Source organism: Panulirus ornatus, chromosome 12, assembly GCF_036320965.1.
Source record: "Panulirus ornatus isolate Po-2019 chromosome 12, ASM3632096v1, whole genome shotgun sequence".
Classification (NCBI taxonomy): Eukaryota; Metazoa; Arthropoda; class Malacostraca; order Decapoda; family Palinuridae; genus Panulirus; species Panulirus ornatus.
The window spans coordinates 68,585,102-68,612,910 of NC_092235.1; the positions used below are offsets into that span (position 1 = coordinate 68,585,102).

A 27,809-nucleotide genomic window follows, 5' to 3' on the forward strand; every position below is an offset into this window, starting at 1 on the left:
ACATATTACAGCTAGAGACTGAGTGTGAACGAATGAGGCCTTTGTTGTTTTTCCTAGCACAAGGAAACAGACGAAGAATGGCCCAACCCACGCACGTACACATGTTTTATATTATTTTATATTTCATTTACTTTATTATACTTTGTCGCTGTCTCCCGCGTTTGCGAGGTAGCGCAAGGAAACAGACGAAAGAAATGGCCCAACCCCCCCCCCATACACATGTATATACATACGTCCACACACGCAAATATACATACCTACACAGCTTTCCATGGTTTACCCCAGACGCTTCACATGCCTTGCTTCAATCCACTGACAGCACGTCAACCCCGGTATACCACATCGCTCCAATTCACTCTATTCCTTGCCCTCCTTTCACCCTCCTGCATGTTCAGGCCCCGATCACACAAATCTTTTTCACATGTATATACATATAATCAAAAAGCCACAGTGACATCATACAGCCCTGCCTCAAACCATGTACTGTGTACCAAAACCTCTGATCAACTCTACATGCACTCTTACACATTAATTTCCTCCTTTACTCAAGGCTCTCACACCATTCAACAGTTGTCCCTGTTCCCCATATATCCTTAACATATTCCATAGAGCATTACACTCAAGTATGTCACAAACTTTCTCCAGATTCATAAAAGCTGCATACAGCATCTTACCTTTCATTAAATACTTTTGCACAGTCATTCTTATCACAAAAATACATGGGTATATGTTGAGATGTATAGGTATGTATACATGCATGTCTGGACGTCCACACACACACACACACACACACCTACACATCTCAACGTAGGTTTGGATGGTATTGCAGTGGAATCTATTAAAAAAGGGGGTGACTGTATTGTTGACTGGTTGGTAAGGTTATTTAATGTATGTATGACTCATGGTGAGGTACCTGAGGATTGGCGGAATGCGTGCATAGTGCCATTGTATAAAGGCAAAGGGGATAAGAGTGAGTGCTCAAATTACAGAGGTATAAGTTTGTTGAGTATTCCTGGTAAATCATATGGGAGGGTATTGATTGAGAGGGTGAAGGCATGTACAGAGCATCAGATTGGGGAAGAGCAGTGTGGTTTCAGAAGTGGTAGAGGATGTGTGGATCAGGTGTTTGCTTTGAAGAATGTATGTGAGAAATACTTAGAAAAGCAAATGGATTTGTATGTAGCATTTATGGATCTGGAGAAGGCATATGATAGAGTTGATAGAGATGCTCTGTGGAAGGTATTAAGAATATATGGCGTGGGAGGCAAGTTGTTAGAAGCAGTGAAAAGTTTTTATAGAGGATGTAAGGCATGTGTACGTGTAGGAAGAGAGGAAAGTGATTGGTTCTCAGTGAATGTAGGTTTGTGGCAGGGGTGTGTGATGTCTCCATGGTTGTTTAATTTGTTTATGGATGGGGTTGTTAAGGAGGTGAATGCAAGAGTTTTGGAAAGAGGGGCAAGCATGAAGTCTGTTGTGGATGAGAGAGCTTGGGAAGTGAGTCAGTTGTTGTTCGCTGATGATACAGCGCTGGTGGTGGATTCATGTGAGAAACTGCAGAAGCTGGTGGCTGAGTTTGGTAAAGTGTGTGAAAGAAGAAAGTTAAGAGTAAATGTGAATAAGAGCAAGGTTATTAGGTACAGTAGGGTTGAGGGTCAAGTCAACTGGGAGGTAAGTTTGAATGGAGAAAAATTGGAGGAAGTAAAGTGTTTTAGATATCTGGGAGTGGATCTGGCAGCGGATGGAACCATGGAAGCGGAAGTGAATCACAGGGTGGGGGAGGGGGCGAAAATCCTGGGAGCCTTGAAGAATGTGTGGAAGTCGAGAACATTATCTCGGAAAGCAAAAATGGGTGTTTCAAAGAATAGTGCTTCCAACAATGTTGTATGGTTGCGAGGCATGGGCTATGGATAGAGTTGTGCGCAGGAGGGTGGATGTGCTGGAAATGAGATGTTTGAGGACAGTGTGTGGTGTGAGGTGGTTTGATCGAGTAAGTAATGTAAGGGTAAGAGAGATGTGTGGAAATAAAAAGAGCATGGTTGAGAGAGCAGAAGAGGGTGTTTTGAAATGGTTTGGGCACATGGAGAGAATGAGTGAGGAAAGATTGACAAAGAGGATATATGTGTCGGAGGTGGTGGGAACGAGGAGAAGTGGGAGACTAAATTGGAGGTGGAAAGATGGAGTGAAAAAGATTTTGAGTGATTGGGGCCTGAACATGCAGGAGGGTGAAAGGCGGGCAAGGAATAGAGTGAATTGGATCGATGTGGTATACCGGGGTTGACGTGCTGTCAGTGGATTGAATCAGGGCATGTGAAGCATCTGGGGTAAACCATGGAAAGTTGTGTGGGGCCTGGATGTGGAAAGGGAGCTGTGGTTTCGGGCATTATTGCGTGACAGCTGGAGACTGAGTGTGAACGAATGGGGCCTTTGTTGTCTTTTCCTAGTGCTACCTCGCACACATGAGGGGGGAGGGGCATGGTATTCCATGTGTGGCGAGGTGGTGATGGGAATGAATAGGGGCAGGCAGTGTGAATTATGTGCATGGGTATATATGTATGTGTCTGTGTGTGTATATATATGTATACATTGAGATGTATAGGTATGTATATTTGCGTGTGTGGGCATGTGTGTGTGTACATCGTGTAAGGGGATGGGTTGTGCCATTTCTTTCGTCTGTTTCCTTGCGCTACCTCGCAAATGCGGGAGACAGCGACAAAGCAAAATAAATAAAATAAACATATATATGTTGTATGGTTGCGAGGCGTGGGCTATGGATAGAGTTGTGTGCAGGAGGATGGATGTGCTGGAAATGAGATGTTTGAGGACAATGTGTGGTGTGAGGTGGTTTGATTGAGTAAGTAACGTAAGGGTAAGAGAGATGTGTGGAAATAAAAAGAGCGTGGTTGAGATAGCAGAAAAGGGTGTTTTGAAATGGTTTGGGCACATGGAGAGAATGAGTGAGGAAAGATTGACCAAGAGGATATATGTGTCGGAGGTGGAGGGAACGAGAAGTGGGAGACCAAATTGGAGGTGGAAAGATGGAGTGAAAAAGATTTTGTGTGATCGGGGCCTGAACATGCAGGAGGGTGAAAGGAGGGCAAGGAATAGAGTGAATTGGATCGATGTGGTATACCGTGGTTGACGTGCTGTCAGTGGGTTGAATCAGGGCATGTGAAGCGTCTGGGGTAAACCATGGAAAGCTGTGTTGGTATGTATATTTGCGTGTGTGGACGTATGTATATACATGTGTATGGGGGTGGGTTGGGCCATTTCTTTCGTCTGTTTCCTTGCGCTACCTCGCAAACGCGGGAGACAGCGGCAAAAAAAAAAGAAAAAAAAAAAAATATATATATATATATATATATATATATATATATATATATATATATATATATATATATATATATCGCTACCTCGCTAATGCGGGAAATGGCGAATAGTATGAAAGAAAGAAAGATATATATATATATCTTTCCATACATATTCGCCATTTCCCACGTCAGCGAGGTAGTGTTAAGAACAGAGGACTAAGCCTTAGAGAGAATATCCTCACTTGGCCCCCTATTTTATTCTCTCTTTTGGAAACAAAGAAAAACGGGAAGGGAGGAATTCCAGCCCCCCCCCCCCCCCCCCCCCATTAAGTCGCCTTTGACGACACTCGGGGAATACGAGGGAAGTATTCTTTCTCCCCAAACCCAAGGGATATATATATATATATATATATATATATATATATATATATATATATATATATATATATATATATATATATATATTGGAAAGGATCACAATTTTGCACGTGATCAAGTAGATTCCTACGAGTCCACGGGGAAAATGAGACACGTTGAGTTCCCAAGTGCACTTTCGTGTAATAATCACATTATCAAGGGAGACACAAGAGATAAATATAAGTCAGTTGACATACAACGAAGAGACGTAGCTAGGACGCCAGTTGTTAAACATGTAGACTCAGAAATACCTCGCAAACGCGGGAGACAGCGATAAAGCAAAATAAATATAATATATATATATATATATATATATATATATATATATATATATATATATATACATATAAAGTTTTACAATGACGAGGAACAGGTTTCACCTAGTCTCAGAGGTTTAAAACCCTAACAATACTCCCTTCCCCACACCAACCTTTTTATGTAACCAAGAGTAGGCACGCATTTTTCCATTTCGAGATCTCCATCTTCTCTAATGACTTGGACAGAAAAAAGTCACCAACGATTATAATGACCAAAGGCTAGAATACGCATACTCAAAATCGTTAAAAGTTAAAACCGGTGAAGATTATTTGTTCTACAAAAATTAAGTCTAATATGCATTATTCAGAAAACGTGTTGCTGAGAGGACTATGGCCTTTCCAGAGGTTGATATTTGAAGTACCGTATAAAGTTTCTTCCTTAATAAGACATACAAACACAATTTACAAATACACAAAATATTATTATACTCACTTTAATGACTATTATAAAATGTAGAGTTCACAAGATCGATATTCATCTCCAAATAATCCGGGCTCTATCGTCATTCTTACCTTACTCGGAAATGTACTTATTCCATTATATACAACAGAATCTAACAGCCGTGTGCGTTGGATGTTCATTAGGCTGAGACTAATAATAGAGACGGTGTGGCCTTCCCCTGGAAGTGTCACATCACACTGCCTTCCTCACACTCGGCCGGGCTGCTCAGGTCCCGCGCCAGCAAATCCAGCTAATTCCCTGGTCACGTTTATGCGTCACCAAACCTCCTCTTCCTGCTCGTCTTCACGGCTTTTTACACCAAAAACACAACACAAATGCTGACGGCATGCATGTCTTAATTATACTACGACTAAAGGTTACCAGTATTATGGGTTACCAGTATTAAGAATAAACATACGTTAGATGTCTGAATACCCACACAAACTATATCCTTATTATGTACACATATATTATCCGAGCCTACTCGGAAAAAAATTGAACTTCACTTTGCAATATACTATCAGCAGGTGATTACGCTATCATACCAGCAACGCTGTGAAGCTTCTTTATTAACTAACATATTGACAAAGTCATGGTGCCATTTTGGCACACGTGTGGCCACACCACATACGGCACTGAGAGAGCTTATTCTTGTCCACTTGTCTGATTCTCTCCTTACACGGTACTATCCCCTCCTCCCCGTCAGTAAGCTTCCGGTGACGAGCGTATGCAAGAGTGAAAGGCACAAGCTAAATGGTTTCTACCGTATAGCATTTCCAACATGATACCTTGCATAAAATGTGGCATGCAAGCAATATGTCCAGCATTCGTATACCACAAATGAAGTTTCTACACACACAAACACTATATATATATATATATATATATATATATATATATATATATATATATATATATATATATATATATATGAAGTATAATAAAAAAAAAAAAAATTTTTTTTTGCTCTGTCGCTGTCTCCCGCGTTTGCGAGGTAGCGCAAGGAAACAGACGAAAGAAATGGCCCAACCCACCCCCATACACATGTATATACATACGTCCACACACGCAAATATACATACCTACACAGCTTTCCATGGTTTACCCCAGACGCTTCACATGCCTTGATTCAATCCACTGACAGCACGTCAACCCGGTATACCACATCGCTCCAATTCACTCTATTCCTTACCCTCCTTTCACCCTCCTGCATGTTCAGGCCCCGATCACACAAAATCTTTTTCACTCCATCTTTCCACCTCCAATTTGGTCTCCCTCTTCTCCTCGTTCCCTCCACCTCCGACACATATATCCTCTTGGTCAATCTTTCCTAACTCATTCTCTCCATGTGACCAAACCATTTCAAAACACCCTCTTCTGCTCTCTCAACCACGCTCTTTTTATTTCCACACATCTCTCTTACCCTTACGTTACTTACTCGATCAAACCACCTCACACCACACATTGTCCTCAAACATCTCATTTCCAGCACATCCATCCTCCTGCGCACAACTCTATCCACAGTCCACGCCTCGCAACCATACAACATTGTTGGAACCACTATTCCTTCAAACATACCCATTTTTGCTTTCCGAGATAATGTTCTCGACTTCCACACATTCTTCAAGGCTCCCAGAATTTTCACCCCCTCCCCCACCCTATGATCCACTTCCGCTTCCATGTTTCCATCCGCTGCCAGATCCACTCCCAGATATCTAAAACACTTCACTTCCTCCAGTTTTTCTCCATTCAAACTCACCTCCCAATTGACTTGACCCTCAACCCTACTGTACCTAATAACCTTGCTCTTATTCACATTTACTCTTAACTTTCTTCTTTCACACACTTTACCAAACTCAGTCACCAGCTTCTGCAGTTTCTCACATGAATCAGCCACCAGCGCTGTATCATCAGCGAACAACAACTGACTCACTTCCCAAGCTCTCTCATCCCAACAGACTTCGTACTTGCCCCTCTTTCCAAAACTCTTGCATTCACCTCCCTAACAACCCCATCCATAAACAAATTAAACAACCATGGAGACATCACACACCCCTGCCGCAAACCTACAATCACTGAGAACCAATCACTTTCCTCTCTTCCTACACGTACACATGCCTTACATCCTCGATAAAAACTTTTCACTGCTTCTAACAACTTGCCTCCCACACCATATATTCTTAATACCTTCCACAGAGCATCTATATATATATATATATATATATATATATATATATATATATATATATATATATATATATATATATACATATATATATTTGGACGATTTTTGTAGGGAAAAAATGCAATTGAGTGGGAGATGTATAAAAGAAAGAGACAGGAGGTCAAGAGAAAGGTGTAAGAGGTGAAAAAGAGGGCAAATGAGAGTTGGGGTGAGAGAGTATCATTAAATTTTAGGGAGAATAAAAAGATGTTCTGGAAGGAGGTAAATAAAGTGCGTAAGACAAGGGAGCAAATGGGAACTTCAGTGAAGGGCGCAAATGGGGAGGTGATAACAAGTAGTGGTGATGTGAGAAGGAGATGGAGTGAGTATTTTGAAGGTTTGTTGAATGTGTTTGATGATATAGTGGCAGATATAGGGTGTTTTGGTCGAGGTGGTGTGCAAAGTGAGAGGGTTAGGGAAAATGATTTGGTAAACAGAGAAGAGGTAGTAAAAGCTTTGCGGAAATTGAAAGCCGGCAAGGCATAAGGTTTGGATGGTTTTGCAGTGGAATTTATTAAAAAAGGGGGTGACTGTATTATTGACTGGTTGGTAAGGTTATTTAATGTATGTATGACTCATGGTGAGGTGCCTGAGGATTGGCGGAATGCGTGCATAGTGCCATTGTACAAAGGCAAAGGGGATAAGAGTGAGTGCTCAAATTATAGATGTATAAGTTTGTTGAGTATTCCTAGTAAATTATATGGGAGGGTATTGATTGAGAGGGTGAAGGCATGTACAGAACATCAGATTGGGGAAGAGCAGTGTGGTTTCGGAAGTGGTAGAGGATGTGTGGATCAGGTGTTTGCTTTGAAGAATGTATGTGAGAAATACTTAGAAAAGCAAATGGATTTGTATGTAGCATTTATGGATCTGGAGAAGGCATATGATAGAGTTGATAGAGATGCTCTGTGGAAGGTATTAAGAATATATGGTGTGGGAGGCAAGTTGTAAGAAGCAGTGAAAAGTTTTTATCGAGGATGTAAGGCATGTGTACGTGTAGGAAGAGAGGAAAGTGATTGGTTCTCAGTGAATGTAGGTTTGCGGCAGGGGTGTGTGATGTCTCCATGGTTGTTTAATTTGTTTATGGAAGGGGTTGTTAGGGAGGTGAATGCAAGAGTTTTGGAAAGAGGGGCAAGTATGAAGTCTGTTGGGGATGAGAGAGCTTGGGAAGTGAGTCAGCTGTTGTTCGCTGATGATACAGTGCTGGTGGCTGATTCATGTGAGAAACTGCAGAAGCTGGTGACTGAGTTTGGTAAAGTGTGTGAAAGAAGAAAGTTAAGAGTAAATGTGAATAAGAGCAAGGTAATTAGGTACAGTAGGGTTGAGGGTCAAGTCAATTGGGAGGTAAGTTTGAATGGAGAAAAACTGGAGGAAGTAAAGTGTTTTAGATATCTAGGAGTGGATCTGGCAGCGGATGGAACCATGGAAGCGGAAGTGGATCATAGGATGGGGGAGGGGGCTAAAATCCTGGGAGCCTTGAAGAATGTGTGGAAGTCGAGAACATTATCTCGGAAAGCAAAAATGTGTATGTTTGAAGGAATAGTGGTTCCAACAATGTTGTATGGTTGCGAGGCGTGGGCTATGGATAGAGTTGTGCGCAGGAGGATGGATGTGCTGGAAATGAGATGTTTGAGGACAATGTGTGGTGTGAGGTGGTTTGATCGAGTAAGTAACGTAGGGGTAAGAGAGATGTGTGGAAATAAAAAGAGCGTGGTTGAGAGAGCAGAAGAGGGTGTTTTGAAATGGTTTGGGCACATGGAGAGAATGTGAGGAAACATTGACAAAGAGGATATATGTGTCGGAGGTGGAGGGAACGAGGAGAAGTGGGAGACCAAATTGGAGGTGGAAAGATGGAGTGAAAAAGATTTTGCGTGATCGGGGCCTGAACATGCAGGAGGGTGAAAGGAGGGCAAGGAATAGAGTGAACTGGATCGATGTGGTATACCGGGGTTGACGTGCTGTCAGTGGATTGAATCAGGGAAGGGGAAGCGTCTGGGGTAAACCATGGAAAGCTGTGTAGGCATGTATATTTGCGTGTGTGGAAGTATGTATATACATGTGTATGGGGGTGGGGTGGGCCATTTCTTTCGTCTGTTTCCTTGCGCTACCTCGCAAATGCGGGAGACAGCGACAAGGCAAAAAAAAAAAAAAAATATATATATATATATATATATATATATATATATATATATCCTTCTTTTGGAAAATTAAAAAAAAAAAAAAAAAAACGAGAGGGGAGGATTTCCAGCCCCCCGCTCCCTCCCCTTTTAGTCGCCTTCTACGACAAGCAGGGAATACGTGGGAAGTATTCTTAACCCCCTATCCAAAAGAAGGAACAGAGAATTGGGCCAGGTGAGGGTATTCCCTCAAAGGCCCAGTCCTCTGTTCTTAATGCTACCTCGCTAACGCGGGAAATGGCGAATAGTTTAAAAGAAAAAAAAAGATATATATATATATATATATATTTTTTATTATTATTATTATACTTTGTCGCTGTCTCCTGCGTTTGCGAGGTAGCGCAAGGAAACAGACGAAAGAAATGGCCCAACCCCCCCCATACACATGTATATACATACGTCCACACACGCAAATATACATACCTACACAGCTTTCCATGGTTTACCCCAGACGCTTCACATGCCCTGATTAAATCCACTGACAGCACGTCAACCCCGGTATACCACATCCAGCCAATTCACTCTATTCCTTGCCCGCCTTTAACCCTCCTGCATGTTCAGGCCCCGATCACACAAAATCTTTTTCACTCCATCTTTCCACCTCCAATTTGGTCTCCCACTTCTCCTCGTTCCCTCCACCTCCGACACATATATCCTCTTGGTCAATCTTTCCTCACTCATTCTCTCCATGTAATCAAACCATTTCAAAACACCCTCCTCTGCTCTCTCAACCACGCTCTTTTTATTTCCACACATCTCTCTTACCCTTACATTACTTACTCGATCAAACCACCTCACACCACACACTGTCCTCAAACATCTCATTTCCAGCACATCCACCCTCCTGCGCACAACTCTATCCATAGCCCACGCCTCGCAACCATACAAAATTGTTGGAACCACTATTCTTTCAAACATACCCATTTTTGCTTTCCGAGATAATGTTCTCGACTTCCACACATTCTTCAAGGCTCCCAGGATTTTCGCCCCCTCCCCGACCCTATGATTCACTTCCGCTTCCATGGTTCCATCCGCTGCCAGATCCACTCCCTGATATCTAAAACACTTTACTTCCTTCAGTTTTTCTCCATTCAAACTTACCTCCCAATTGACTTGACCCTCAACCCTACTGTACCTAATAACCTTGCTCTTATTCACATTTACTCTTAACTTTCTTCTTTCACACACTTTACCAAACTCAGTCACCAGCTTCTGCAGTTTCTCACATGAATCAGCCACCAGCGCTGTATCATCAGCGAACAACAACTGACTTACTTCCCAAGCTCTCTCATCCACAACAGACTTCATACTTGCCCCTCTTTCCAAAACTCTTGCATTCACCTCCCTAACAACCCCTTCCATAAACAAATTAAACAACCATGGAGACATCACACACCCCTGCCGCAAACCTACATTCACTGAGAACCAATCACTTTTCTCTCTTCCTACACATACACATGCCTTACATCCTCGATAAAAACTTTTCACTGCTTCTAACAACTTGCCTCCCACACCATATATTCTTAATACCTTCCACAAAGCATCTCTATCAACTCTATCATATGCCTTCTCCATTTGCTTTTCTAAGTTTTTCTCACATACATCCTTCAAAGCAAACACCTGATCCACACATCCTCTACCACTTCTGAAACCACACTGCTCTTCCCCAATCTGATGCTCTGTACATGCCTTCACCCTCTCAATCAATACCCTCCCATATAATTTACCAGGAATACTCAACAAACTTATACATCTATAATTTGAGCACTCACTCTTATCCCCTTTGCCTTTGTACAATGGCACTATGCACGCATTCCGCCAATCCTCAGGCACCTCACCATGAGTCATACATACATTAAATAACCTTACCAACCAGTCAACAATACAGTCACCCCCTTTTTAATAGATTCCACTGCAATACCATCCAAACCTGCTGCCTTGCCGGCTTTAATCTTCCGCAAAGCTTTTACTACCTCTTCTCTGTTTACCAAATCATTTTCCCTAACCCTCTCACTTTGCACACCACCTCGACCAAAACACCCTATATCTGCAATTCTATCATCAAACACATTCAACAAACCTTCAAAATACTCATTCCATCTCCTTCTCACATCACCACTACTTGTTATCACCTCCCCATTTGCGCCCTTCACTGAAGTTCCCATTTGCTCCCTTGTCTTACGCACTTTATTTACCTCCTTCCAGAACATCTTTTTATTCTCCCTAAAATTTAATGATACTCTCTCACCCCAACTCTCATTTGCCCTCTTTTTCACCTCTTGCACCTTTCTCTTGACCTCCTGTCTCTTTCTTTTATACATCTCCCACTCAATTGCATTTTTTCCCTGCAAAAATCGTCCAAATGCCTCTCTCTTCTCTTTCACTAATAATCTTACTTCTTCATCCCACCACTCACTACCCTTTCTAATCAACCCACCTCCCACTCTTCTTATGCCACAAGCATCCTTTGCGCAATCCATCACTGATTCCCTAAATACATCCCATTCCTCCCCCACTCCCCTTACTTCCATTGTTCTCACCTTTTTCCATTCTGTACTCAGTCTCTCCTGGTACTTCCTCATACAAGTCTCCTTCCCAAGCTCACTTACTCTCACCACCCTCTTCACCCCAACATTCACTCTTCTTTTCTGAAAACCCATACAAATGTTCACCTTAGCCTCCACAAGATAATGATAAGACATCCCTCCAGTTGCACCTCTCAGCACATTAACATCCAAAAGTCTCTCTTTCGCATGCCTGTCAATTAACACGTAATCCAATAACGCTCTCTGGCCATCTCTCCTACTTACATACGTATACATATATATTATTTATATTTCTTTTGCTTTGTCGCTGTCTCCCGCGTTTGCGAAGTAGCGCAAGGAAACAGACGAAAGAAATGGCCCAACCCACCCCCATACACATGTATATATATACACGTCCACACATGCAAATATAAATACTTATATATCTCAATGTACACATATATATACACACACAGACACATGCATATATACCCATGCACACAATTCACACTGCCTTTATTCATTCCCATCGCCACCTCGCCACACATGGAATACCATCCCCCTCCCCCCTCATGTGTGCAAGGTAGCGCTAGGAAAAGACAAAAAAGGCCCCATTCATTCACACTCAGTCTCTAGCTGTCATGCAATAATGCCCAAAACCACAGCTCCCTTTCCACATCCAGGCCCCACACAACTTTCCACGGTTTACCCCAGACGCTTCACTTGCCCTGATTCAATCCACTGACAGCACGTCAACCTCGGTATACCACATCGATCCAATTCACTCTATTCCTTGCCCGCCTTTCACCCTCCTGCATGTTCAGGCCCCGATCACACAAAATCTTTTTCACTCCATCTTTCCACCTCCAATTTGGTCTCCCACTTCTCCTCGTTCCCTCCACCTCCGACACATATATCCTGTTGGTCAATCTTTCCTCACTCATTCTCTCCATGTGCCCAAACCATTTCAAAACACCCTCTTCTGCTCTCTCAACCATACTCTTTTTATTTCCACACATCTCTCTTACCCTTACATTACTTTCTCGATCAAACCACCTCACACCACACACTGTCCTCAAACATCTCATTTCCAGTACATCCACCCTCCTGCGCACAACTCTATCCATAGCCCATGCCTCGCAACCATACAACATTGTTGGAACCACTATTCCTTCAAACATACCCATTTTTGCTTTCCGAGATAATGTTCTCGACTTCCACACATTCTTCAAGGCTCCCAGGATTTTCGCCCCCTCCTCCACTCTATGATTCACTTCTGCTTCTATGGTTCCATCCGCTGCCAGATCCACTCCCAGATATCTAAAACACTTTACTTCCTCCAGTTTTTCTCCATTCAAACTTACCTCCCAATTGACTTGACCCTCAACCCTACTGTACCTAATAACCTTGCTCTTATTCACATTTACTCTCAGCTTTCTTCTTTCACACACTACCAAACTCAGTCACCAACTTCAGCAGTTTCTCACCAGAATCAGCCACCAGCGCTGTATCATCAACGAATAACAACTGGCTCACTTCCCAAGCCCTCTCATCCACAACAGACTGCATACTTGCCCCTCTCTAAAACTCTTGCATTCACCTCCCTAACAACCCCATCCATAAACAAATTAAACAACCATGGAGACATCACACACCCCTGCTGCAAACCGACATTCACTAGGAACTAATCACTTTCCTCTCTTCCTACTCGTGCACATGTCTTACATCCTCAATAAAAACTTTTCACTGCTTCTAGCAACTTCCCTCCCACACCATATGCTCTCAATACCTTCCACAGAGCATCTCTATCAACTCTATCATATGCCTTCTCCAGATCCATAAATGCTACATACAAATCCATTTGTTTTTCTAAGTATTTCTTACATACATACTTCAAAGCAAACACCTGGTCAACACATCCTCTACCACTTCTGAAACCACACTGATCTTCCCTAATCTGATGCTCTGTACATGCCTTTACCCTCTCAATCAATACCCTCCCATATGATTTCCAAGGAATACTCAACAAACTTATACCTCTGTAATTTGAACACTCACCTTTATCCCCTTTGCCTTTGTACAATGACACAATGCACGCATTCTGCCAATCCTCAGGCACTTCACCATGAGCCATACATACAGTGAATATCCTCAACAACCAGTCAACAACACAATCAACCTCTTTTATAATAAATTCCATTGCAATACCATCCAAACCCACCACCTTGCAGGCTTTCATCTTCCACAAAGCTTTCACGACCTCTTCTCTGTTTACCAAACCATTCTCCCTGACCCTCTCACTTCCCTGGGGGTAGGGGAGATAGAATACTTCCCATGCATTCCCGCGTACCACAGAAGGCGACTAAAGGGGATGGAACTGGGGGGCTAGAAACCCTCCCCTCCTTGTATTTCAACTTCCTAAAAGGGGACACAGAAGAAATTCATGTGGGGAGTGCTCATCCTCCTCGAAGGTTCAGATTGGGGTGTCTAAATGTGTGTGGATGTAACCAAGATGAGCAAAAGGAGAGATAGGTAGTATTTTTGAGGAAAGGAACCTTGATGTTTTGGCTCTGAGTAAAACGAAGCTCAAGAGTAAAGGGGAAGAGAAGTTTGGGAATGTTTTGGGAGTAAAGTCAGGGGTTGGTGAGAGGACAAGAGTAAAGGAAGGAGCAGCACTACTCCTGAAGCAGGAGTTATGGGAGTATATGATAAAGTGCAAGAAAGTAAACTCTAGATTGATATGGGTAAAACTGTAAGTGAATGGAGAGAGATGGGTGATTACTGGTGCTTATGCACCTGGTCATGAGAAGAAAGATCATGAGAGGCAAGTGTTTTGGGAGCAGCTGAGTAAGTGTGTTAGCAGCTTTGACACACGAGACCGGGTTATAGTGATGGGTGATTTGAATGCAAAGGTGACTTATGTGGCAGTTGAGGGTATAATCGGTGTACATGGGGTGTTCAGTGTTGTAAATGGAAATCGTGAAGAGCTTGTAGATTTGTGTGCTGAAAAAGAACTGGTGATTGGGAATACCTGATTTAAAAAGAAAGATATGCCTAAGTATACGTATATAAGTAGGAGAGATGGCCAGACAGCATTATTGGATTATGTGTTAACTGATAGGCGTGTGAAAGAGAGACTTCTGGATGTTAATGTGCTGAGAGGGGCAACTGGAGGGATGTCTGATCATTATCTTGTGGAGGCAAAGGTGAAGATTTGTAGAGGTTTTCAGAAAAGAAGAGAGAATGTTGGGGTGAAAAAAGTGGTGAGAGTAAGTGAGCTTGAAAACGAGGCTTGTGTGTGGAAGTACTAGGAAAGATTAAGTGCTGAATGGAAAAAGGTGAAAGCAAATGACGTAAGGGGAGTGGGGGAGTAATGGGATGTATTTAGGGAAGCAGTGATGGCTTGCGCAAAAGATGCTTGTGGCATGAGAAAGGTGGGAGGTGGCCAGATTAGAAAGGGTAGTCAGTGGTGGGATGAAGCAAGATTGTGAGTGAAAGAGAAGAGAGAGGCGTTTGGACGAGTTCGGCAGGAAAGTAGTGCGAATGGCTGGGACACGTATAAAAGAAAGAGGCAGGAGGTGAAGAGAACGGTGCAAGAGGTGAAAAAAGAGAGCAAATGAGAGTTGGGGTGAGAGAGTATCATTAAATTTTAGGGAGAATAAAAAGATGTTTTGGAAGGAGGTAAATAAAGCACGTAAGACAAGAGAACAAATGGGAACATTGGTGAAGGAGGATAATGGTAGTAACAAGAAGTGGTGAAGTGAGAAGGAGATGCAGTGAGTATTTTGAAGGTCTGTTGAATGTGCTTGATAGTGGCAGATAAAGGATGTTTTGGTCGAGGTAGTGTGCGAAGTGAGAGGGTCAAGGAGAATGGTTTGGTAAACAGAGAAGAGGTAGTGAAAGCTTTGCAGAAGATGAAAGCTGGCAAGATGGCAGGTTTGCATGGTATTGCAGTGGAATTTATTAGAAAACAGGGTGACTTTGTTGTTTGGTTGGTGAGGATATTCAATTTATGTATGGTTCATGGTGAAGTGCCTGAGGATTGGAGGAATGTATGCATAGTGCCATTGTACAAAGGCAAAGGGGATAAAGGTGAGTGTTCAAATTACAAAGGTATATGTTTGTTAAAGTATTCCCAGGAAATCATATGGGAGGGTATTGATCGAGAGGGTAAAAGCATGTACGGAGCATCAGATTGGGGAAGAGCAGTGTGGTTTCAGAAGTGGTAGAGGATGCGTGGATCAGGTGTTTACTTTGAAGAATGTATGTGAGAAATACTTGGAAAAACAGATCGATTTATATGAAGCATTTATGGATCTGGAGAAGGCATATGATAGAGTTGATAGAGATGCTTTGTGGAAAGTATTAAGAGTATATGGTGTGGGAGGCAAGTTGCTAGAAGCAGTGAAAAGTTTTTATCAAGGATGTAAGGCATGTGCAAGAGTGGGAAGACAGGAAAGTGATTGGTTCCCAGTGCATGTCGGTTTGTGGCAGGGGTGTGTGATGTCTCCATGGTTGTTTAATTTGTTTATGGATGGGGTTGTTAAGGAGGTGAATGCAAGAGTTTTAGAGAGAGGGGCAAGTATGCAGTTTGTTGTAGATGAGAGGGCTTGGGAAGTGAGCCAGTTGTTGTTCGCTGATGATACAGTGCTGATGGCTGATTTGGGTGAGAAACTGCAGAAGCTAGTGACTGAGTTTGGTAAAGTGTGTGAAAGAAGAAAGTTGAGAGTAGATATGAATAAGAGCAAGTTAATTAGGATCAGTAGGGTTGAGGGTCAAGTTAATTGGGAGGTAAGTTTGAATGGAGAAAAACTGGAGGAAGTGAAGTGCTTTAGACATCTGGGAGTGGATTTAGCAGCAGATGGAACCATGGAAGCAGAAGTGAGTTACAGGGTGAGGGAGGGGGCGAAGGCTCTGGGAGCTTTGAAGAATGTGTGGAAGGTGAGAATGTTATCTTGGAGAGCAAAAATGATATGTTTGAAGGAATAGTGATTCCAACAATGTTATATGGTTTCAAGGCATGCGCTATAGATACGGTTGTGCGGAAGAGGGTGGATGTTTTGGAAATGAAATGTTTGAGGACAATATGTGGTGTGAGGTGGTTTGATAGAGTAAGTAATGAAAGGGTATGAGAGATGTGTGGTAATAAAGAGTGTGGTTGAGAGGGCAGAAGAGGGTGTACTGAAATGGTTTGGTCACATGGAGAGAATGAGTGAGGAAAGATTTACAAAGAGGATACATGTGTCAGAGGTGGAGGGAGTAAGAAGTGGGAGACCAAATTGGAGGTGGAAGGATGGAGTGAAAAAGATTTTGAGCGATCAGGGCCTGAACAGACAGGAGGGTGCAAGGCGTGCAAGGAATAGAGTGAATTGGAACGATGTGATATACCAGGGTCGACATGCTGTCAATGGATTGAACCAGGGCATGTGAAGCCTCTGGGGTAAACCATGGAGAGTATTGTGGGGCCTGGACGTGGAAAGAGAGCTGTGGTTTCGGTGCATTACACACGACACCTATAGACTGAGTGTGAACGAACGTGGCCTTTGTTGTCTTTCCCTAGCACCAAACACAAAGATCATGGTATGGCAAAGGGTAACGCTCTCTCACCTGTACTAAGTAATCTTTATACGGAATTCTTTGAAACAAAATTACTAAAGGATATCTTACCTTCTTATGCAATTTGGTTTAGGTATGTATATGATGTTCTTTGTGTTTGGCCAACAAAAGAAAATTTAAAAACATTTCTCCCCTTACTTAACATTATAGTACCTTCCATTCCATTTACTGTAGAAAATTAAAATAATGGTATGTTACTATTTTTAGATTGCATTATCCATAAGCAAGGAAACAAGTTTAAGTTTAGCATATACAGGAAACCTACCAATGTTTGCTCATATATCCATTATTACTCATCTCAACATGACATTTAGCATATACAAAAAACCTACCAATGTTTGCTAATATATCCATTATTACTCATCTCAACATGATAGAGTTAAACTGTCATCATTTCAATCTATGTTCCATGAGGCATTACGTATTTGCAGTCCAAAGTTTATTGATGTCAAGTTTGAGAAGATATATTCTATTGTATCAAAGTTAAAGTACCCAAGATCTTTTATTGATAAATCCCTTTAGTTAGCAAAGAAATCATTTTATAGAGTTGAACCCAAACCTCCCATTGACATCAAGAATTTTATAGTTCTCACTTTTTTTTTTTTTTTGTCGCTGTCTCCCGCGTTTGCGAGGTAGCGCTAGGAAACAGACGAAAGAAATGGCCCAACCCACCCCTATACACATGTATATACATACGTCCACACACGCAAATATACATACCTACACAGCTTTCCATGGTTTACCCCAGACGCTTCACATGCCCTGATTCAATCCACTGACAGCACGTCAACCTCGGTATACCACATCGATCCAATTCACTCTATTCCTTGCCCTCCTTTCACCCTCCTGCATGTTCAGGCCCCGATCACACAAAATCTTTTTCACCCCATCTTTCCACCTCCAATTTGGTCTCCCACTTCTCCTCGTTCCCTCCATCTCTGACACATATATCCTCTTGGTCAATCTTTCCTAACTCATTCTCTCCATGTGCCCAAACCATTTCAAAACACCCTCTTCTGCTCTCTCAACCATGCTCTTTTTATTTCCACACATCTCTCTTACCCTTACGTTACTTACTCGATCAAACCACCTCACACCACATATTGTCCTCAAACATCTCAGTTCCAGCATATCCACCCTCCTGCGCACAACTCTATCCATAGTCCACGCCTCGCAACCATACAACATTGTTGGAACCACTATTCCTTCAAACATACCCATTTTTGCTTTCTGAGATAATGTTCTCGACTTCCACACATTCTTCAAGGCTCCCAGGATTTTCGCCCCCTCCCCCACCCTATGATCCACTTCCGCTTCCATGGTTCCATCCGCTGCCAGATCCACTCCCAGATACCTAAAACACTTTACTTCCTCCAGTTTTTCTCCATTCAAACTTACCTCCCAATTGACTTGACCCTCAACCCTACTGTACCTAATTACCTTGCTCTTATTCACATTTACTCTTAACTTTCTTCTTTCACACACTTTACCAAACTCAGTCACCAGCTTCTGCAGTTTCTCACATGAATCAGCCACCAGCGCTGTATCATCAGCGAACAACAACTGACTCACTTCCCAAGCTCTCTCATCCCCAACAGACTTCATACTTGCCCCTCTTTCCAAAACTCTTGCATTTCCCTCCCTAACAACCCCATCCATAAACAAATTAAACAACCATGGAGACATCACACACCCCTGCCGCAAACCTACATTCACTGAGAACCAATCACTTTCCTCTCTTCGTACACGTACACATGCCTTACATCCTCGATAAAAACTTTTCACTGCTTCTAACAACTTGCCTCCCACACCATATATTCTTAATACCTTCCACAGAACATCTCTATCAACTATATCACTTTTAATAGTAATTTTACTTTACTTCACATGTTGCTTAAATCCTTTCATGTAAATGTTGCCTTCAGCAACAATAATACTATAAAGAATATCTTAATCAGGAGCTCACCAGAAAATTCTCCTGGTTGCATCTATACAGTGCCATGAAGAAACTGTGATAAGTTTTTATACTGAACAGACTGGTAAGGGTCTTTCTGTTACTCTTAAGCAACATAAATATAGTATAGCAATCAAATGCCTTATTTAATCACGTGATCATTGAACTGACTGGAGTAATGCCATCTCAGTTATTAACTCTAACTCCAGTATCATGAGAAATATCACTGAATCTTCTATTATTAAATACACAAAGAATTATAACCTTAATATTAGTGAAGGTCTATACAAATTGGATAACTTTATTGTTGATAAAATTTGTAAACAATTCCCCTTCTTGTCCACATAATAAGTTTACGATACACTTGTTGTCTGTCTTGGACAATCACTTGTTTACCAAATGGCATCCTAGCTACGTCTCTTCATTGTATATCAACTGACTATCATATTTCTTTCTTGTATCTACCCTGATGATGTGATTATTACACGAAAGTGCACTTGGGAACTTATCGTGATTCATTTTCCCCGTGGACTCAGGAATGTGCATATGAGTGGATGGGCCAATCTTCGGCTGTTTCCTGGCACTACTTTGCTGATGCAGGAAACAGTGATGAAGCATAATAAATAATGAATAAATATATATATTGACAGGAAAATGTTACACGGCTTTGCTTGCAATAGGTTACACAAGAGAAAAATCAACTTTGGTGAGGCTGTACCCCTGGGAATACAGTTTCTTCAAAAAAATTCATATTCTAAGAAGTCTGCATCTTCCTGCCACTGGAAGCAGAGCAGCATTAAGCTGTAGGAGCACTTTGTAAAAAGCCTAAGGTAACACAAGGGCTCTTTCATAGAAACTGAGGATAATTATAAATGAATAAGAGAAAATACACTAATCGATAGGCAGACAGATAGCTATGTATGTTTAAGACACAGTATATATATCATAATGCTGTACAATGGGACATGTGTAAAATGCTTAGTCATACATAGGCAAATAGTAATTATATGCATGCCATCACACAAACATTCTCCCAGATGATTTAAAACACTTTATGTGACTTCTCATTCACGAAAATGAAGTTACTTTTTTAAGAGGACTGTAATATTTACTAATGTGACTTTTCTAATTCATTAAAGCAAATCCAAATGCAGAAAGTACTTGTAGCATCTTAACACTTTTACTTCCATACATAGGTAACTGTATCAATCAGCTTTATACATAACCTTCTTCAGAGCTCTTACAATAAAGGTGATAATTCCCTTCTAGTTTACATATGTTCCTGAGTAGACTTGTGTTCTTCTCTCATTTCAATCTTTCTGCTTCTGTGGCATAAAGGTGAATTTCATATTCAGTGGCAGCACTTCTCTGGTTTCCTTAACCCAACAGCAGCCAATGGAATGAGATCCATTACGAGAACCAGTTTTACTAACTTCCAAAAGGGGAAGAGGGAAGATGATGTTGCTTATATACATCTGAATGCATGATAAATTTCAAAGACAACATGAACATACATCCTTCCTACAGGCACCAGCACACATCAACACTCTATCCTGTTTTAAGAGGAGTGTCCATATGTATGGTTAAACTTTACATAGAAACTTTTCAGGTAATTCCTACATTTATAGAAACAAGAATGTCATGATTTATACACAGTAAACTCGCCTTTACCATTGTCTTAAATAAGTAACTACAGTTTTCTTGAATACCTTCATATGTTCTGTTTTCAAGAAGGAAAACTCTTGACTTAATGCTTCAATTCTGCCCATGTGTACTCTTTTACCATCTGTTGTAAAAGAGTCACTCCCAAAAGCTCCTAAACTATTTGTCGCTTTCAATAGTACTAACATAAAACATCATTCCTGAGTATTTCCATGAAATCTAAGAAACCCATTGGTGCTCCTTAGGCTGAGGAATTTGCCTAACTTTAATATAAACTAAGAAATTTTGAGGAAACCTAGGACCAAGACAGATTGAGTCAAAGCCTTCCATGTTAGAGATAAAGATAACAGCAAAAAAGTATCTTTTCACATCCTAAATTGTGCTGTCACCTTCTAACTTTGATGTTTGTATAAATGTAGTCAATAATGCAATACATAGTGTAACAGTACCTCCTCCATCATAACAACTGCATCAGTTACCATGTTCAGTACAGTTATCAATCACAATACCAGTTGGTAGAATTACTTATCTTAATGAATGATAAATACTATACTATCCCATATCTATTACACAATTTCAGGTATAATTCAGCAGAAACATAATTAAGTATAAAAGCATTCTAATTTTAGCAACACAAACTCCTTTCTCAGTCATAGAGAGGAATTACAACAGCATAAATATTGAGACTCTCTTGCTCTCACAATCTGGAAACATAATTTGAAATTGTCTGTTCTAACATAATTTCATAAAAAACTGACAATTACAGAATAACTGCTACCAAACTTAACAATTTCAAGAATTTCTTTCAAAGATCTTAAAAATCCAAATTTTCAATTACTTTTCAACAATGGAAAATTATTAACATCTATAAATTTCTGGTCTTCTAGCTTTTATGATATAGGGTGTATAGGGAAAAGAAACTTTCACTAAGAGTTTCACTAAAATGTTACACAAATGCAAATTTACAGACAAAAAAAGTTTTCAGTATCAGAAACCTTGGCCTCAAAACTCATGACCTAATGCATAATCTCAGGAAGGTTTGTGAACACAAGTGAAAGAGTGCTGGACTCAAACCCTGACAGAATTTGAATGGGCATATGGTCAGTTTGACTTCTGGATGCATGGAGTGACACAGATGAATTAATGGAAGGACAGACAAGTAGATGAACAGAAAGAGAGTGATTCTCTTAAAAGAGTGTTCCTAACAAATAATAAATGTCAACACAAAAAGAAAACTAGAAATTTTAGTAAATATTTTCCTATCATTTCCTGCATGAAGAGATGTTTTTGTAGTACAGTAATAGCAGCTGCAAAAGCTCACATTATATAAATACTGTATGGAATCTTGACACAGACTAAAAACAAAAGCTTTGCAAAAAGCCATTGTATCTTACTAAGCTCTGAAAGCAATAACAGCCCTTAGCCGTCAGTAAGACCAAACATAAAATACAGCACCGTCCTACCTTCTCTTCACTGTACAATCACAGAAAATGAAAACACCACATATTTCTCTTTTTCTAGCAAGAACCATATGATGGTCTGGACACATAATGCTCTGCTTCTAGTTCATACTAACCATATGATGGTCTGGACACATAATGCTCTGCTTCTAGTTCATACTAAGAATAAGTAATACCAAATAATACATTAATAAGAAATATCTTAATGAAAAAAAGAGGACTGTTTATAATGTTATACACAAATAACAGTATAGCTCACACATAATGTTCCCTGACCCATAAGGATGCACCTAAATGAGCTGGTAGACTGTTGCAATTCACTGAAGCATCCATAGTTTTGATATGCTGTTAAAAACATTCCTAAAGCATGCTGTTTCACTAATGTCTGCAATCATACTTTAAGTGTCCTATTTCTATTGGAAAACGTCTCATTACAAAAACCTTCTTATATCAGTACATCCTGTTTAAAGTGAATCATGAGGTAAAATGGTAATAACTATATACACACTGATAAATGTAGAAGAATTTCCTAACCTAATCTTGGAACATTTACAGAACAAAATAACATTAATGATGGGAGCATTTAAGCAGCAAGGGAACATAACCTAAATAAAAGAATAACCTAGAATAAGAGGTTCCTTCACTGGACGTACTAAAACAAGCACTCCAGTATGTATTCAAATGATATGATGGTCAACTACCAATTACAAACTGAAACAGTTTTGTGTGAACCATTCAAAAAACACTTGCATGATTACTTTCAATCATATCAATGACACAAGCTAAAAGAAAGCACACAAAATACAGACATGAATATTACCATTAACTTAACACTTATTAGTATGGAGTATATGACTGTGCAGACAATTCAAAACACGAAGTACTGCTCCTCTACAGTGATATCAAAGACAAAAGGAAATAAAACTTTTTAAGAATGTATAAAAGAAATAAAACAACTAAATAAGAAAAAGATATACAATGCAAAGCAAATCATATTAAGATACAAAGATAGCCAGAAAAGCAGAAATGGCTCCAGTCACCATAAAAATGAACTGAAGAATCACTGATCAAGGAGAAAAATACACAATGCAGACGTTCTTACCTTTCTTCAAATGATATAAACAAAAAAACTTTCCATGTTTACCGTTTTTGGACTCCTTGTCAGATGTCACTGAAGCTGCAAATAAATTATCAAAACTATAAATACATGCTACTTTAATCATAGTATGCTAACTAGGCTCTTTCATAAGTATGTCTACTAACTAAATTAATGACTAAATAAACATGATTAAAACAATTTCTATTTTCAGAGGTGTAAAATGAAACATTTCACTATTCTGCAAGCTTGTGCCTAGACTAGAAATGTTGCAAGTAGCATTCCTATTCTGGTTAGTAGCATAAATTTAATTTCTCTACAAACTAAAAAACTCCATTAAAAGATGATAATAAATACAACTTATCCTACAGATGAGCAAATGTATGAAAGCATATATATATATGCTGATGATACAGCGCTGGTGGCTGATTCATGTGAGAAACTGCAGAAGCTGGTGACTGAGTTTGGTAAAGTGTGTGAAAGAAGAAAGTTAAGAGTAAATGTGAATAAGAGCAAGGTTATTAGGTACAGTAGGGTTGAGGGTAAAGTCAATTGGGAGGTGAGTTTGAATGGAGAAAAACTGGAGGAAGTGAGGTGTTTTAGATATCTGGGAGTGGATCTGGCAGCGGATGGAACCATGGAAGCGGAAGTGGATCATAGGGTGGGGGAGGGGCGAAAATTCTGGGAGCCTTGAAGAATGTGTGGAAGTCGAGAACATTATCTCGGAAAGCAAAAATGGGTATGTTTGAAGGAATAGTGGTTCCAACAATGTTGTATGGTTGCGAGGCGTGGGCTATGGATAGAGTGGTGCGCAGGAGGATGGATGTGCTGGAAATGAGATGTTTGAGGACAATGTGTGGTGTGAGGTGGTTTGATCGAATAAGTAACGTAAGGGTAAGAGAGATGTGTGGAAATAAAAAGAGCGTGGTTGAGAGAGCAGAAGAGGGTGTTTTGAAATGGTTTGGGCACATGGAGAGAATGAGTGAGGAAAGATTGACCAAGAGGATATATGTGTTGGAGGTGGAGGGAACGAGGAGAAGAGGGAGACCAAATTGGAGGTGGAAAGATGGAGTGAAGAAGATTTTGTGTGATCGGGGCCTGAACATGCAGGAGGGTGAAAGGAGGGCAAGGAATAGAGTGAATTGGAGCGATGTGGTATATCGGGGTTGACGTGCTGTCAGTGGATTGAATCAGGGCATGTGAAGCGTCTGGGGTAAACCATGGAAAGCTGTGTAGGTATGTATATTTGCGTGTGTGGACGTATGTATATACATGTGTATGGGGATGGGTTGGGCCATTTCTTTCGTCTGTTTCCTTGCGCTACCTCGCAAACACGGGAGACAGCGACAAAGCAAAAAAAATATATATATATATATTATTTTTTTTTTATTATACTTTGTCGCTGTCTCCCGCGTTTGCGAGGTAGCGCAAGGAAACAGACGAAAGAAATGGCCCAACCCCCCCCATACACATGTATATACATAAGTCCACACATGCAAATATACATACCTACACAGCTTTCCATGGTTTACCCCAGACGCTTCACATGCCTTGATTCAATCCACTGACAGCACGTCAACCCCGGTATACCACATCGCTCCAATTCACTCTATTCCTTGCCCTTCTTTCACCCTCCTGCATGTTCAGGCCCCGATCACACAAAATCTTTTTCACTCCATCTTTCCACCTCCAATTTGGTCTCCCTCTTCTCCTTGTTCCCTCCACCTCCGACACATATATCCTCTTGGTCAATCTTTCCTCACTCATCCTCTCCATGTGCCCAAACCACTTCAAAACACCCTCTTCTGCTCTCTCAACCACGCTCTTTTTATTTCCACACATCTCTCTTACCCTTACGTTAGTCACTCGATCAAACCACCTCACACCACACATTGTCCTCAAACATCTCATTTCCAGCACATCCATCCTCCTGCGCACAACTCTATCCATAGCCCACGCCTCGCAACCATACAACATTGTTGAAACCACTATTCCTTCAAACATACCCATTTTTGCTTTCCGAGATAATGTTCTCGACTTCCACACATTCTTCAAGGCCCCCAGGATTTTCGCCCCCTCCCCCACCCTATGATTCACTTCCGCTTCCATGGTTCCATCCGCTGCCAGATCCACTCCCAGATATCTAAAACACTTTACTTCCTCCAGTTTTTCTCCATTCAAACTTACCTCCCAATTGACTTGACCCTCAACCCTACTGTACCTAATAACCTTGCTCTTATTCACATTTACTCTTAACTTTCTTCTTTCACACACTTTACCAAACTCAGTCCCCAGCTTCTGCAGTTTCTCACATGAATCAGCCACCAGCGCTATCATCAGTGAACAACAACTGACCCACTTCCCAAGCTCTCTCGTCCACAACAGACTGCATACTTGCCCCTCTTTCCAAAACTCTTGCATTCACCTCCCTAACAACCCTATCCATAAACAAATTAAACAACCATGGAGATATCACACACCCCTGCCACAAACCTACATTCACTGAGAACCATATATACTTATGTGTCTGATTATCTGTTTATAAATACAAAGAGGGAATTTTAAGCACATAGGGCCCCAACACCTAACTTTAATGCCATATAATCTTTAGTTTTTCAATGTTCTCTGCATTCAATTTTTCTTCAATTTCTTTGTTCCACTCATACACCTTCTAATTACTAAAAAGTAAATCTCCCAGCTCCCTGCAAACACTTCCTCAGTTCCATGATCTCTTCTTATGGCACCTTTATCCTATTTTTGTATTTCACAAATCTGTTTCTACCTATGGTCTCTAGGTGATCTGTTTCTTCCAGTTTCAAAGAACTTTAGCATTCAATATTGACATTAAGATCAATTTAGAAACAAAAGTATTGATCAAGTTTCCTCTCTTTCCTTGTTTTCCCAATGCAGTTGTTTAAAATATCCATTCTCTCTCAGTAGTACAGTCCACTACATCAAGAACAATCTTTGTTGCCCACCACCACTCTTAAACAATATGAATTTCCCCTCAAGCGGGGTGACCACATTGGTGACGCATACCCTAATACAAGTTTCTCAAAATTAGCTCCATATGATTCTTTACATCTTATGCAAGCACAAGAAGATAATTTGAACACTGAGAAGTACTTAGTTTATCTCATTCACAGTTCTCCAGGATGATGTTCTAGTTACATACTTCACAATGCATTTAACCCAAAATTCCCTTCACACATTCCTGCAAGCATCTGCCAAAAATTTCTCTACAATGGCACTCTCTTCTCCTCAACCTGTATCCTAACCTCTTCATCCCCACATTCAATGCACATTTTTTTAAATCAATATATACTTTCAATGACTCACATAAAAGCACTCCATAACAGAATTACATTAGAAACTATTCAAGGAGTTCTCTCATTATGCAGCCAAATCTCTCTACATCATCATCAGTAACTTTTTCTAGCAATCAAACATTCCTGGATACTGGAAGACTTTATACATTTTCTTAATAAAATCTAAAAGCCAACAGTTTCTCTGAGATACAACCCACTGCCATGATGCCTGATCCCCAGCCTAAAAGTTCTGTGTATCACTGGGCACAAAAAGATATCCATGGATCCACATATCCTTAGTTCTTTAATAAAATGAAAACCTCTACCCTACACTGTCTCATCAGCTTCCTTAATTTTACTTACTACAACTTATAGAAACACATGACTTTTGTGATTCTCATCTTCATTACCTTCACAGCTTTCAACCTAATCAACTATTACATAGTCACCAACAAAGTTATTAGCACTGAGCTATGAGGTCTCATGTCATGACTTACAGACTTTCTCAGTGAGCATGGTCAAGTTGTGAACTTCAAGGGCCAACCTATGCTTTTCAGCCTCTAACCTGTGACATCCAATGGGGTACAAAGATACAACCTTTGTGCTTCCTCATCCTTATTAGTACATCAATAATCCTATCGCTTGTGTCAACACTGAAAACACTCAAGAATACCCTTAACAGCCTCAAGAAATGCACCGTTGCCAACCACATCACCATCAACCAAACCAAACCTGTGATCATACACATAAGCCATGTCCCACACAATACTATCTGAGTCCTAGTACATGTAGGGTGAGTAGTCCATCAAGTTTTTCACTGCCAATAAGGATGACAAAAATAAGCTAAACAAAAGAAAAAGCTGTATCATCAAATCATCCAACTATCATCTTCACATTGTTCACCGAGACATTTTCAGTGCACTTGAACTCAACATCTGCATAATTTTCCTTTTTCCAAACTCACCTAAAACATTGATGCTTGGTCTTCTTCCCTACTCACTACACAACAGTGACAACTGTAAAACCTCTGCTATCTGCAATTCGAAACAACAAAATGTTCAAAACAATGTAGAGTTTTCAATTTTAGGCAACAGCCCTTAATTATCTGTAACTATTGAAAAATCAAATCAAACAGACTAAAAAATATTTCAAAACATGTACGTATCATGCCACAGTGATTAGTGTACTCCCCACCTATTGTTTTGTGGCACTGGCAATTGTTTACCATTTCCGATGTGCTTTGTGCACCCTAGATTACTACTGTGGAAAATGGCCTCTTTCAAGTATCATCAGCAATTGCCTG

At 40.6% G+C, this 27,809-nt stretch overlaps 1 protein-coding gene across 11 annotated transcripts in view; it reads right to left on the reverse strand.

Moving 5' to 3' along the window:
• Positions 1-27,809, reverse strand: part of Usp16-45 (ubiquitin specific protease 16/45) — a 186,060-nt gene that overhangs the window by 140,293 nt on the left and 17,958 nt on the right. For 9 of the 11 annotated variants that reach the window (XM_071668163.1, XM_071668161.1, XM_071668162.1 and 6 more), the window contains one exon: positions 23,247-23,279. The exons of the other annotated variants lie outside the window; for them this stretch is intronic. In XM_071668163.1, coding sequence (XP_071524264.1) covers positions 23,247-23,279 — 33 coding nt within the window. The remainder of the gene's footprint in view (positions 1-23,246; positions 23,280-27,809) is intronic. 11 annotated transcript variants of the gene reach the window in all.